Source organism: Sinocyclocheilus anshuiensis, unplaced genomic scaffold (assembly GCF_001515605.1).
Source record: "Sinocyclocheilus anshuiensis isolate Anshui unplaced genomic scaffold, SAMN03320099.WGS_v1.1 scaffold358, whole genome shotgun sequence".
Taxonomy (NCBI): domain Eukaryota; kingdom Metazoa; phylum Chordata; class Actinopteri; order Cypriniformes; family Cyprinidae; genus Sinocyclocheilus; species Sinocyclocheilus anshuiensis.
This window is the reverse complement of record NW_015546036.1, coordinates 341,625-356,624: the sequence shown is the minus strand read 5'-3', so window position 1 is coordinate 356,624 and position 15,000 is coordinate 341,625. Positions and strand designations below refer to the sequence as shown.

The window sequence follows — 15,000 nt, the reverse complement described above, 5'->3', positions numbered from 1 at the left end:
CTTCATTCTTGAATAAATTACACTCGGTATACAGCATTTTATTATGTTAAGCTCGAATCTTTTAGGGGGCAAAAGTAGTACGGTGCGGTTTCACATACGCTGTTCTCTCAGCGTTTATCTTGACGGCCTTTAAGGTGGAAGGGCGCCGAGACGAAGGGGTCAGTGGAAGTCCCATCAGAAGTCACAGCGCTCGGTCTGTGTTCAGGGTCTGTGTTCACAGGTCCTTCGTAGTGTCTGGAATACTTAGAAAGTGCCTGGGGGCGAAAGGCCAGAGGGGTCACTTGGCCGAGGATGCTCTGGTCAAGGGAAGAAAATCTCGGCTGGGCCGCCGGATTGCTGTAAACCTTTCCAGAAGCTTCCTTCTTCCTACCAAAGGGCGCCTGGAGGAAAATATCAGGCTGTCGAGGCTGAGCTGGAAGACGAGGAAACGGTGCATTGTCGAACACATCCCCGTCGCCGTCTAGGTCTTGTCCGATTCGAAACGGAGCTTTGGAAAAGAAGTCGACGCTTGCATCTGTGTTTGCATGTTGGGCTTGTGACACCAGCTGTGGCGAGTGGCTCTGAGAAACCAGCGAGGACTGGTTTTCAACTGGTTCCTCGGATTGGGAAGACATCTGGAGGTTTCTGGAAGACGCAGGACTTTGGTCGTCATCGTCATCCGAGTCTTGAAGTAACGGTCTGGAGCCACTGCAGTCCAGACTTGGCGTTTCTTCGCCGCTCACCTGTGACCTCCCCCCTTCTTGTTCTCCATCGTCTTCATCGCTGGAATGAAGACAGCCCTCCTCCACAGGGTTCTCGAGGTCACCTCCCTCTGAATGCGATCCATATCCATCACTCTTGCTTCTGGCTTCTGCAAAACAGAAAACCGTAGAAAGGGAATTCATAGTTAGAGACTATGACATTTTCACCAATACGCTACAGTAGGGCTGGGTTTTGACACAAATTTCACGATTCAATTCGATACTCATTCACAAGCTTGCGATTCGATTCAATTCCTAATTCGATTCAATATCGATTATTTTGGATATATATCAGGTACACATGCCAAATTTTCTCAAGGAAATAAAAATTCTCTTAACTACTGCTGTAAAATATAGTTATATAGCAGGCTAGCCTACTACATTACTATAATATTTAAGGTTATAACAGACTAATTTTTTAGGCTATACAACTGTTTAAATTACACTTAATGAAGTTTTTAATAATAAAAAGTTACAATTAGGCCTACATAATAATATTTCTACTTCAATTCATTTGTTTAATATAAACATTTGGCTGTCATAAAAATATAAATTAAACATTGAAGAACATAATATTATATGCTGCATACATTTAGCAAAATGCCCCTCTCTACAGTTTATTTTTCCAGCTTACTAATGAGTTTATGGTCACCGAATATGTTTTTCTGAGGTAAATGTGACGTTACGTGACATTGTTTACAAGCAGTTATATTGACGTCTTTGCGCGGCTGAAACACAGATTGAGCAATTACATGAGACAGGATACGGATTGTAAAGTTGTACTCTTTCTTTTAACTTGCCTTCGGATGTTTAGTCATGTTTATTTTGTGCTGAAAATGGTATTATTGTGGAGGAGATGATCAGTTCACGTGCGCCTGGCGCTACAGCGATCTGTCACTCCACATTAAACAGCGCCAAAACGGCATTTATTGTTTGAATACTACAATACAATAAACATAATATGAAATCTGAGACTTTGTTTCATATTAAAAGTACCAAAGCACAATGCTTATTGCGATTTATTGGATGGGAAGTGCCCTTCAACGTTCCGTCCATTAAATGAAATCAGGCTAGACTAATCGATTCTTGGGATTTAAGAATGAGCATCGATTAAAATCGAGATATTGATTTTTTTTTTTTACCCAGCCCTACGCTACAGTATGAATTCAATAGCAGGAACAATCAATGATAGTGACCAAAATATTTCCAAAACTAAAAATTGTGTCATTCTATAAATCTACAGAATGGAAAAAAAAGAAGAAGAAAAAAAGTGGGAATAACCAGAATCGTCTATTGTTGCAGCCTGTATTGGGACAATTGTTGCAACATTACTGTGCTTCTTCTACAGAATGGCTCACCCCAAAATTAATATTCTGTCATCATTTACTCATCTGTATGACTTTCTTACTCCCGCTGAACTCAAAAGGAGGAATTATGAATTCATTATGAATTTAATTTGAGTTTTTTCTGTAAAAATTATAATACATTTGAACTGGAGCATTCAAGCTTCAAAAAGGAAGCAAGTTCACTGAAGCTATACAGTCACTGTGGACGCTATTTGACTGTTTAAGCCAAATTTAAGTAATTATTCCCTGAAAATCTGGACATCCAACATGGATACTATAGGGAGATGAAGTTCAGGAGAGATGTTGAGAAGTTAATCACCCTTTTGATTCATATCTTTTCAATTGGCCGATCCAGTTCTCAAAAAAAATGGTCTGCATAATGATTCATGCAGACCATTTTTTTTGAGAAATATGATAAGATATATCACAAATCATATCTGGTTCTTAAGTTCCTCTCCCTCATTCAAATCACAAATTAGGAGCCCATTGAGATGATTATCAAGTCTCTTCATCATAAGAAGCGATCATATGACTTTAGAATATAGTTATGAATCATTTTTATGGTGCTTCTGTGTTGTGAAGCTTGAAAGCTCCACAATCCATTCATTGTAATTCAGTGAGGGAGGAAAAAAAAAAAAGCATATTGCTCAAAATTTCTCCTTTTGTGTTCCACAACGTCAGACAGGTTTGGAACAATATTATGGTATCACATGATGACAGAATTTATTTTTTTGTTTTGTTTTCTTGGCTGAACTATCCTTTAAGATGAGGGAGGAGCTGTATGTTTAAAATGATTTAAACAGGATAGTCCAACCAAAAAAAATGAACCTGTATGACTTTCTTTGGTGGAAGACAAAGGATATTTTGAAGAACGTTGGCAACCAAACAGTTTTGGTGGCCACTGACTTCCACTGAATGGAAAAAGGCATTTCTCAAAATGTCCCACAGATGAAAAAGTCATACAGGTTTATAACATGAGAGTGAGTAAATGACAGAATTTTATTATTTTTGGGCAAACAAGTGAATAAAATTGGGAAAAGACTAATGATTAAACATTCATTTACACAAGATGGCTACACAATGAAGCAATACAGCACAAATAAAGCACATTCTACAACAGTATAAACCCCAGAAATACAGTACTACTGACTGATACCACGAACAGTCAACGTCTATGACAGCTACCACTGCAAACACAAACCTTGTTTCCAAAAACGGTCACTATTAGCCCTTCAATAAACCAAACACAGAAGTCTAATGGTTCATAAACAAATAAATTGACAGGAAGAGCTACTCCCTGTTTCCCGAAGGCTGTCAATTTCATAGGCAAGTTTTAATGTGATTAATAATATTAATATTATATGAATAATATGTAAATTGACAGCCCCGCATTTGTCTTTTGTGATCCCACTTCCATTTAGTTTTGATGTGAATTTCTGAAAGTTGCGCTAGCAATAGACAGCTGACCCTAATAAGCGTCGAAAGCCATGGAAACAAGGAGGTTACAGAAAACACAATGACTGAACTGAGATCAGAGCAGAGACGTGATGTAAGTCTTACCTTCAGGATGAAGGAAATGGGTGGCATTAAATTCAGGATTAATACAGCAGCGCACTAAGATTTAGTTAAAACAGTGCTAACAACATCCTAACACACTGCACAGATTATCTGTGTAAAATGTGCTTTTGTTTGCAAATATATACTCAATAGCACTCATGAGGCGGGATGCAAAGTTTAGCAGAAACTGTGCAATATATGAGAAATGCCACTAAACCTAAAGCTTTAACACCTGTGCTACTGAACACGTACTTGTGCATGATAAACTGAAAATCATTACCATGTTATTGCCCATCAGTCTCCTCCAAACTGCCAACACGCTATTCACCGAAGTCATAATGCAGGAGTCTATTAATATGTCAGTGAGCTGTTAGAAATGTGCAATATACACTAACGTTCAAAAGTGTACAGTCAGTAAGATTTTTGTTTGTTTTTAAAGAGATGCTTTAAAAAAAAGAGTCTCTTAAGCTCACCAGGACTGCATTTATTTGATTACAAATACAGTAAAACAGTAATATTGTGAAATATTATTACAATTAAAACAACTTTCAATTTTAATATATTTAGAAATGTAATTTGAAAACAATTTTTTTTTTCAAAAGACTTGGATAAAAAGTGACATTAAATGTCTTTACGGTTACTTTTGATCAATTTATTGCATCCCTGCTCAATAAAAGTATTAATTTATAATCTATTTATTTATTTTTTAATCCTACTGACCCAACATTTTGAGCTGTAGTGTAATGGAAGTTAAGCGAAAATCTCTGTTAAAGTCACTGCATTTGAATGTGGCACATACAACACAGACTAGGACACAACTATCTGTTCCCATCTACACTTTTATTTAATATCCTTCTTTTCAGAATTTTCACTGTCGCATAAAAACAGAAAGAATTCGGCGCTCGATAACATACGAAAAAATGGATAAAACCATGGCATTCCAGTATAGATAAGACTTTTTTGTTGTTGTCATTATTTTCTCCTGACATGGGCTCTAATACACACTACAACACAAGACAGACGTCAGACTACTTAGCCACACCGCTAAGTGCATATCTAAGAGTAACATGAGCACTACAGTCAGATTGCATAGGTCAGCCACATTAAAACAAGCAAAGGGAGGAAGAGGAAATAGAAAAAAAGATATTAAGGATTTGATAACACAGAAAACGTTCAATCTCACGACAATTCATAACTATGAAATGGTGGCTAATTTGTATGAATTTGTACAACCGCATTCGTACATTTTCGAACAATTTGCTTACGTCCCACTCATGGTTAGGTTTAGGGTGGACCCTCACGCTTATGATTTTTTCTAAAAATTGCAAGTTTACGACAAACGTATTACGTAAAATAGTTATATTTTCTCATGAGATCGGGTAGTAATATTACAGAACAATGTTCTACCGATGCAACATTTGCACAAGCTTCAAACAAAACAATGACTCAAAATAAAACAATGTAAACCCTATAAGCAGTTACATCGCAAAAAAAAATTATTCTGTTTTATTACAGCTTCCACACATCTAATTATGAAAATCCAAACATCATACAGTACATATAGTACAGAAAGACATATTTTTTTATATTGAGCTCTGTATGGTTTTATATTTGATATGATGATAAATGTGTCTTTGCAGAGATTCGTCAAGAGTCAGTGAGTACGTTTACATGGACATCAGTAATCTAATTATATATAATATTATGATTAAGGTGTTTACATGAGTTGCTTTTAGAATATTCCTTTCATGTTCCCGTTTTACATGTTATAGTACATCGATTAATGGCACACGTCATTACATCCCCACGTGACGCCATCCGACGTCCCCTCTACAATTTCACGTATAAACATATAGTTCGCCTTCGTGATGATGCCATGTACAGTTTTGAATGTTTCATTTTTAATTTACTGAAAGCTTCAAATGCAGTTAATTATTTGTCATGCTATACGTGCAAACAGATGACGGCGTTGTTGAAGCCAAGCTCTTTTGTTTGCCGTCAAACGGTTGAGCACTGCCGTGTGCATGTCGCAAAATGCGGAGAAAAGTCCTATACGACGGTAATAATGTGATTAAGGTGTGTACATGTCTATACTGCACTTCAGTAATGCGATAGATAGGAATACTCCACATGTCTTAATTCGATTTCTGTTTACTTCGATTATGACTTTAGCCGGATTAAGGTAATCAAAAATCTCTGTTTACATGGTAGATTCTTAATCAGAGTATTGTCTTAATCGTGTTAAAATCGAATTATTGTTGTCCATGTAAACGTACTCCGTGTCTACACAGCAGTGTAAAATCAGCTTTAGGATAGTGATAGACTGATATATAAAAGCAATATTTCACCGTTTTGAAATATTTAACTATACCCGCTCAGCCGATTAACAAATAAGTTAACTTGAAGGATAATAAGCCATTTCTGTTGTCAGATTTTTATTTTGTCAATGAATTTCTAGCACTTTTCCATAACATTTCAAGTAATTTGTGATTACTAAAAAATTCCCACAAATTTTTTTTTTTGCGCTTCCCACAAAACATTTGCTGATTTACTACCGCATCATTGGAGAAATTAACTAGCTAGTCGCAACTGTTTCCTAAAACAGTAGTAACATGTTCGCACCTCTGTCGTTTGAACCATGTTTGTTCTACAGTATAGGACTGTCGTTAATGACTTCATGCACAGTAGTATCTTCTGCTAATTAATTGATTCAATTGGTGTCGTTTTATTATAGTTAATTTACACAAAACAACAGAAAGCCATTCCTTTTTTAATCACATTTACATGCAGTATCTAATTGGTGCACGCTTTATTCTAATACATGCTGCTATTCGGTCAGCAGTTTTCTCCACTTCGTAATTTCTCAGAAATACCGCCATAACGAACGTGGCACCTGAGGACTATTTGACTATTTTTGTTTTCTGTCTTGCTTCATTTGATGATTTATTCGAGCTGTAGTTGCAACTACAAAAATGTACAATGCAAAGAATATTCTTTGGAACTACAATACGGTTTTAGGAAACTGTTAACTAGCAACCATAGTTGGCTAATGATGCTTTTGGGAAACACACCAGTTTGAACACAAAAGAACTGATTCAGTTGAACAAATCAGAATCACATTACTCAAAATAGATGAAGTAGTAGTTAAACATAACTAGGATAAATTATATTCATTGCTGCAATATCCATGACTTTTCCAAGCCAACTTTACACTTTCCCAAAAATCTGTATTGCGTGTTGATTAACACAGATTGGTCGACAACTAGTTCTTTTCCGGCAGTAACTCGAGAACGAATCATTGTTTTATATGAATCTCTTATTTCTGGTAAACGTCACATGGTAGACGAGACCTCAGGAAGAGCAGTCCTTCATAGGCTCAGTCTAAACACAGTTAACTTACAAACACGTATCTGCTATTAATTGAAACCTTAAGAGGTTAAGATTTAAAAATAGAGGTTCGTATTGGCTAAAAATAAATAATGCCTTAAATGCAGCCTACAGGCACAGCTCATGAGGTTTTGGAACAGCTTATATTTACATTTATCATTTCAAGCTTGATACATGAAATGTTATTGAATCACTTAATCTTTTCAAAACTGCAGAACTCTGATAGTCGCTATCTGTATATTCAAGTTTATCCAAAACAGCCTTCACATGACAGGCCCAGAGCAGAAACACACAGGCAGAATACAGCGCACAATAACTGTCAGACATCGCAAAAAGCAAAGAAAAAAGAAGCATGGGGTATAAATGAACGAGTAAAAGAAGAAATGAATGAAGCAGAAGAGACAGAATGACTGAAAAATAAATGATGGGATGAAAGAATGAAATGATGAATACAGCTGTGGCAGATTCTAACAGCTGCAAAGGAAAACGCCTCGACAGGTGTTTATTTACAGCAGTTCATGTGTTTGACTGGTGATGATGTCTACTTTGCAGGATAAACTAAATCTAATAATGTGGGTGAGAAAATTTTCACTCTACAACTTTTAAGGACCAACACATACAAGTATGTGAACGCTAACACTTCTAGCAAGGCTCCATTTCTGTTTTAATGGCACAGGCATTTTAAGGTAGCTATCAGCTTTTTAAAGACTGTGGTTTGTTACTAATAACACACCTGCAATGTCTTAACAAAAGACCTAACACAAGTTTGCAGTATCATTCAAAAGTTTGGGGTCAGTAAGGTTATTATTTTTTTGAATGTAATCAATACTTTTATTCAGCAAGGATGCAATTAATTGATCAAAAATGACAGTAAAGAAATTGATGCAACCAAAAAAAATAAATAATCTATTTCAAACAAATTGTTCTTTTGAACGTTCGATTCATCAAAGTAATCCTAAACAAATCAAATTTCTCACAAATATTGATAAATTTTTGAATCACGCTGGGTTTGCTGTAGTTTATGTATAATTTGAAATTCCAAATAAGTTTTTACGTTATTTTTATCAAACGAATGTAGCCTTGGTGAACATCAGAAACTTCTTTCGAAAACATTTCGAAATATCTTACCAACCTCAAACTTTTGAACTGAAGTGGATTAAATCAAATCCCTTGCTGCATTAAGTTTCATTGAATAGTCAGTTTTATTTTGAAACGCCACATGACCGAAGATAAAGAATTTCATGTTGTCTTTAATTAAGCAATAAGCCCTGTGAAGCTGTGGTTTACAGTGAATTTATAACAGCTAGGGGGTGTTATTAGGCACAACGCGAAGCAACGCCCCTTAGCTGTTATAAATTCACTGTAAACCACGGCTTCACGGGGCTTATTGCTTTTATAAAACGGTTATTCCATATACGTAGTAAGGTTTCACAGAATAAAACAGAGCAAATAAAGTGTAATGATATTAATAAAAACCGTATTCTTCAGCCAAACAATGTAGTTCCTCAGAAACGGTTGTGGTTCCAACAAAGTGGTTGCCGAGCAACATACAAAGTAAACAAAGGTGTATGTTTGTAGAGTAATTTACAACAGCTTCGAATGGCTCAACCAATCAGAATCAAGGACCGGAACTATCCGTTTTATAAAGAACGGTAATCAATTGAATTTTGACTTTTGGCTTGATATCACTCCTAGTTGAGATAAATAGTCACTGGTTGCCATGTTTTGACATCCTGAAGCATAAATCAATGATAGAGTGATGAGAATGTTTATGGATCAGCAGAAGAAAGACATACAGCAAATGTGAAAAGAATGTCAAAGGGAAATGTGCGCAAGGATGGACAGGGTTTATGGGACTACTTCAGATCGAGGTTTTTAAGCTCTCGCTATATTTGTAAGAATTGCACGCTGCCCTCTCCCTGTCTCTCTATTCATCTGCCTCTCTCTCTCTCTGTTTCCTCTACAAGTCGATGAGTTGGTCCACCAGCAGAAGGGAGCGTGCCAGCGAGGGCAGACTGGTCTCAGAACTGCCACTGTTGCTGCGCGAGTGACCACCTAGAACATGACGGAAAGAGGAAAAGAGAAAGAGTGAGGGAGAGAGAAAGAGAGAAAGGAGGTGAGAAATGAGAAGTGTGGGAAAGAATGAGGACGAAAAGAAGATGTTGACGAAGGGTGAGTGAGGGATGAGGGGTGAGAAAAGAAAAGAAAAGAAAAGAAAAGAGGAAAGAGAAAAAGCAAAAACCAGATGAATAGCAGGAAAGAGAAAGCATAAAACGCTAAAAGATAACAGAGCAGCATCAAAGTAAGGATTATGTGTGGGAATAGCGGAATATTTTAAATAGCATGGCAAGAAAGAAAAACAAAAGCCCCAAAAAGCTTAAAGTCTTAAGGATAAATTATGTTCACTGTAATGCTACTTTAAGGTCATAGTTTACATTTTAATTTAATATATTATTTTTGTTGTGCATGACTCCCACTTACTTTAATATTTTATGGATAAAAAGCCAAGTTGTACTTCAACCCAAAATCAAAAGAAGAAAAAAAAAACTCAACTCAAAACTCAAACTCCCATTACACTACTGTCAAACGTTTGGGGACAGTGAGATTTTTTTTTAATGTTTTTGAAATTCTTCTTCTTATTATTTTTAATGTTTTATTTGATCAAACTCTGGTATAATTTTTTTCAGGATTTTTGATGAATTTTAAACATTTTAAAATTTAACATTTACATATATTTAACATGTCAGCATCGATATCGCGATATGTGCATCCGCGATAGTCACATCGCAGGATGTGCAATGTTTAGTATGGGCTACTGATTGTTATATTTGTACTGATTGTTTTCTTTGCTCACACACAGACACGGTGTCTACACCGGACGCGACAGCTGTACAGAGATATCCATTTTAAATACATTTTCAGTGCTGGAAATCCATTTATCCTTTGTTGACACTTCTGCGTCATCGTGGAGAGAGCAGGTCACGGTTGCATTTCATTTGTATCTTTGTTCTGTTATTTATCTATGCTTGTAATTTGTTTATTTCCTATGCTGATTTACTCGCCTACAAAATCACACCAATCATTGATTTTTTTTTTTCCCTAAATAAACTATTCAAGTCATGTGGTGATTTTTGTTTTCATATCGCAATATATATCGCAGAAAAATAAAATATCGCAATGTGAGTTTTTTCCAATATCGTGCAGCCCTAATTGAATGTATCTTTGCTGATTAAACGTATTCATTTTAAAAAACTCTTATTGACCCCAAACTGTACATACAATAAATATATAAACAAAAATAAATGAATTCATGTTAAAATTATTTTATCAGAATCTCTTTTTAATGGGAATAACCACTGACAATAATGGGTAAAAAGATCACTACACCAAAAAAACAAAACAAAAATCATTACAACAATAAAAAGACTTTACGGTACTAAGAATTTGCCAAAATAAAAATCACAATGCAAAACATAATTGCCTTTTCTTTTTTGATTTTGGGGTGAAATATTTTTTGTAAGACAGAGTAAAAACAGCTTGTGATGCAAAAAAAAGTGTTTCCTATTCTGCTGCACTACTCCAATCCAGGTTTAATAACGTCAAAGTGTCTAACGGTACAAAACCACTTTCTGTTTGATAAATCTGCAACCATACTTCTACACTTCGGGGTGAATTAGATGCATGTGCTCTCTTCCAGAAACTTTTGCTGTTATCTGAACTCCCTTACCTTGGCTGGAGCTTTTGGAGATAAGCACTGGAATTGGGTCAAACTGGTTATTGGAGCTTTGGTCCCCAGTCTCAGAGGACTGGAAGCCTGAGAGAGCCTGGTGAGCTGGATCAGAGGCTGCAGCAAGAGGTTAGACCGGCAGAGAGAAAACAACATAGAAAGAGATTAGGAAGAAAGTTTAAGAGAGGGGAAAAGGAAAGTGACGAGTATAGATAAGCAAGAGCAGGTGGGTAATGTAAGTAACATCCTAAATGAGCGTCAAGAGACTTTCAGAAACATGGAGTGCTTCATTTGTCAAGCCCTATTCTGAGCACAGAGCACAAACCATCTTCACCATTTGACTCAGCATGTTGGCTTATTTCATTTATTTACCCAAAATCTAAAACCTTTTCTTGATTCAAATTGGTTTCTATTTCTGCTGCTGTGTTTTGAAACCCATTATGAAATCTCACTGGTCGAAAAGCATGCTACACTATCTGTACATTAAAACATCAAATGCTTCTATGTTTCTATGTTTGACGTTGCTGGTCAGGGGGGTATTCCAGAAAGCAGGTTATGTGACATGCCCAGTTACGTTTAAGGGTAATAAGCGGATTTACTCAGCTTTCGGTTCCAAAAACGGAGGTAACTTTCAGGGTATGTTAATAGCCATAGCTATAGTTGTATGATATGTTAATTATAAAGCACTAATATAAGTAATACATAAATTAAGATTATATTATTCTAATATGGTTATTATAATCCTTCAGAAATTAAATTTCTTAAGATTATAAATGTTGAAAGCAGTCGTGCTGCTTGATATTTTGGTGTACATTTTTATCATTTCAATGTACCATTGCTGGGAAGGAAAAAAAAATCTACAATATACCTAATATACAATACAATATATAACATTTTCTGTTGCCCAGTCATGACAGTAGTTGAACTGACCTTGGAAGAAGACTGTTTACACTAATGTCTACTATAGAAACTCTATGCATTTGGCAGAGACTTTTATCCAATGCAGCTAGCATGTTTACATTGTATTAGTTCCCTGGAAATTAAACCAGTGACGTTGATGTTTTTAGCGCCATGCTCTATTGTTTAGAGCTGGAGTAAACGCCTCAGAATGACACAAAACACAAGTGTGTTTTGACGCAATGTGTAAAATCAACCTTGCATAGCTATTAGTGTTATCCCCAGACGAGTGGATAAGCCAAATATACAAAACAAAACTCACAACCTATGGCTTGTTACATATACGACATGCAATGAGGTGAGTGTGCATATGTTTCTTACCCTGGTGGAACTGTCCACTACTCAAAGCAGTAGTAGTAAACTGGTCCATAGATGGTGTAGGGAGAGATGAGGGGGATGAGGCCAGTATTAGTCCCCCAGTGGATATACAAAACAAAACTCACAACCTATGGCTTGTTACATATACGACATGCAATGAGGTGAGTGTGCATATGTTTCTTACCCTGGTGGAACTGTCCACTACTCAAAGCAGTAGTAGTAAACTGGTCCATAGATGGTGTAGGGAGAGATGAGGGGGATGAGGCCAGTATTAGACCCCCAGTGGAGGGGTGGGAGAGAAGCGGCCCATCCAAAAGAGAATCCTGTCCAACCAAAGATTCTGGAGGACACAGGGCAAGCGTGAAGAATAGAGAGTGACAGAGAACAGAAAGATGAGTTACAAGAGAAATAGAATATTGAGAATAGAGAGATTGCTGAACAAAAAGACATCCACAAAGTTTAGATGTGACAGATAAAAGGAAATATGAAGAGAGAAAGGACGAGGAGAAAGTGACAGTGAGAACTAAGAGAGAAGCTCTGCAGTAGAAGTGAAAAAGGCCCACAATACTCTCCGAAAGTGTGATTTTACATGATGTTGTGTACTGAATGTGCCAAAACAAACACAAATATCTGCTGTAGTCTTTATTTTTTGGTCAGTACTCTCTTTCAGGTCAGCTACTGTCATAGTGGAGCAACAGTTTAGTAAAAAGACACTGCACACACTCATAAAATGTTGGCGTGTTTAGAGCAATTAATCTATGAAATTTGTTTTATTTTTATTATCCGTTGTATTTTTTGTCTGGATTCTGTGTTTTATGATTTAACACTGTAAATTAAATTTGAACATTTACTTTCACGCAGAACATGCAGACTTCATATCTGAATAAATAGCAGTCATTGTGTGGTTTCATATTCACAGACACTAGTCAATATCACGTGTGTACAGCCTTATTTATTCATCCAACTGTTACCAAATTTCCCATTATTCAGTAAAAAGAAAATGTAAGACTACTGTATATTCTAGTCAAAAATAATGGCTACTAAATAAATGCTACCAAGTTTCAAAATAGTTTTTGGGGGCCACGATGATATCAGTGAAAATATCTAATTATGCATGTAAATGAAACAAATAACTACTAAGTAAAGCCAACTGGCCCACAATATAGGAGACTCATAACCAATGAAGTTACGTGATACACACTGGGATGTAGTTGGCTGTTTGGTCACCAGGTGGCTCTACTGACAATATAAACAGACAAAATAACACAGTCCAACTTGGATTGCATGCATCAATTTCAGGAAAGGTGACTCAGCACTTTGTAGCTTTTAAATAAATATTCGGTAGGTCATCACCCTAGTGTGACCAACAATGTGCCATTGGTTCTATCGTTTTACTGCCAACATAATTAAGTACTCATCATTCAGCCAAACCCCTCCACATGTTATCATCAACAAGCGATGACAAGTTATATCACTGCTAGGTGAGGTCATGTGCTTATTGTGCAGAACCTATCAGCTTGTTTTCATCAGTGGACAGACTTACTGCTGTTATTGATTCTCTTTTTCAAGAACACTATGTTGAATAAAGGACTTGCTGTATCCTGGCACATAGAAAATGTAGTAAATCTAATAGCTGATGGCTGAAATAGAGCAGGAAATGTGCCAAAGCAATCTCAATAAAATGATAACATGCTATGCCTTATTCAGTGATCACTAACCTGTGATCTATCAAGCACCATGCGACAACACATTCTGCTTCAGTAGTGGTCTGCACTAAAGTGCAATACTTAGAGTAAAGGGTTTGTTTAAAACCATAACCATTTTACAGGAAACTTGTTTCATTCTAACAGCCATGCTGCCTACTTATTGTGCAGCTACGGAGGTTCATAACTGGCAGTAATTATGTCATCCAGAACACCTTGCAGATTTTCCCAGCCTAATGTCAGCAGATTCAATGCTTCAGTGAGCCGCTGTATGATAAAGAATAGAATCACATTTACAGAACTGCTGACCTGGTAGTGCAGCTGACCCAGGATCAGTCTGTAGAGGATCCAGACCAGGGATCAGAGAATCCATCCCAGCTGCAGAAATATAAAAAGAAAATGGGCAAATATGATGCTTTGTGTAGCAAAGGTACAGGTGAGAGAGATGGCCATGGTGACATTAATTCACACCATGCATGAAGTAGCACTCTCTAAACCAGATCTTTTAAATATATACAATGAAGACAAACTTTACAGCAATTATACAGGTGGAGAGATGAGACTGCGAGTGAGGTTGTAAGTACAGGACAGACAAGAAGGAGTAGGCATTAAATGGGACGATTAGGGACGTCCAGGAGTTCCGGGTGTTACTCTGAGCTGGACTGAGAAAACAATCAACATTAAAAGACCAACGGAGACCAATGAAGGCCAATAACACTATGTATCGGTTGTGGGGTTATAGCCAAAAAAACAACAATAAAAAGACAAGTGGCTGGTTACCATGACTACAGTCTGCAGGGCTGAAGGGGTCATTCAAGAGAAGGTCAGGGAGAATCAAGGAAGAAGAGGGCTCTGGAGACTTCAAACCCTCGATCAACTTCTCTACTCCATGAGAGAAGAGGAGACAGTAAAGAGAATAAAAAAGAGACGAGAGAGAATAGACAGTGAGGAGGAAAGGAAAGAGTAAGGAAAGGATACGGAAGAGGAGACAGTGAGGCCAGGACAGAACACAGGGAGGAGAAGAGTATACAGTGAGGAGGAGAGGAGAGGAGACAGTGGGGAGAAGAGAATAGACAGTGAGGAGGAGAGGAGAAGAGAGGAGAGGAGACAGTGGGGAGAAGAGAATAGACAGTGAGGATGAGAGGAGAAGAGAGGAGAGGAGACAGTGGGGAGAAGAGAAATAGACAGTGAGGATGAGAGGAGAGGAGAAGAGAAGAAAATATACAGTGAGGAGGAGAGGAGAGGAGACAGTGGGGAGAAGAGAA

General features: G+C 37.0%; 1 protein-coding gene across 1 annotated transcript in view; it reads right to left on the bottom strand.

Moving 5' to 3' along the window:
- Positions 1-15,000, bottom strand: part of LOC107698849 (AP2-associated protein kinase 1-like) — a 63,063-nt gene that overhangs the window by 483 nt on the left and 47,580 nt on the right. The window contains exons 15-18 of the mRNA XM_016499977.1: positions 14,045-14,113; positions 12,217-12,372; positions 10,758-10,874; positions 1-850 (exon numbers count right to left, since the gene is read on the bottom strand). The exon at positions 1-850 is cut by the window's left edge and continues 483 nt beyond it. Of these exons, the coding sequence (XP_016355463.1) occupies positions 108-850; positions 10,758-10,874; positions 12,217-12,372; positions 14,045-14,113 (1,085 nt within the window). The 3' untranslated portion in view covers positions 1-107. The remainder of the gene's footprint in view (positions 851-10,757; positions 10,875-12,216; positions 12,373-14,044; positions 14,114-15,000) is intronic.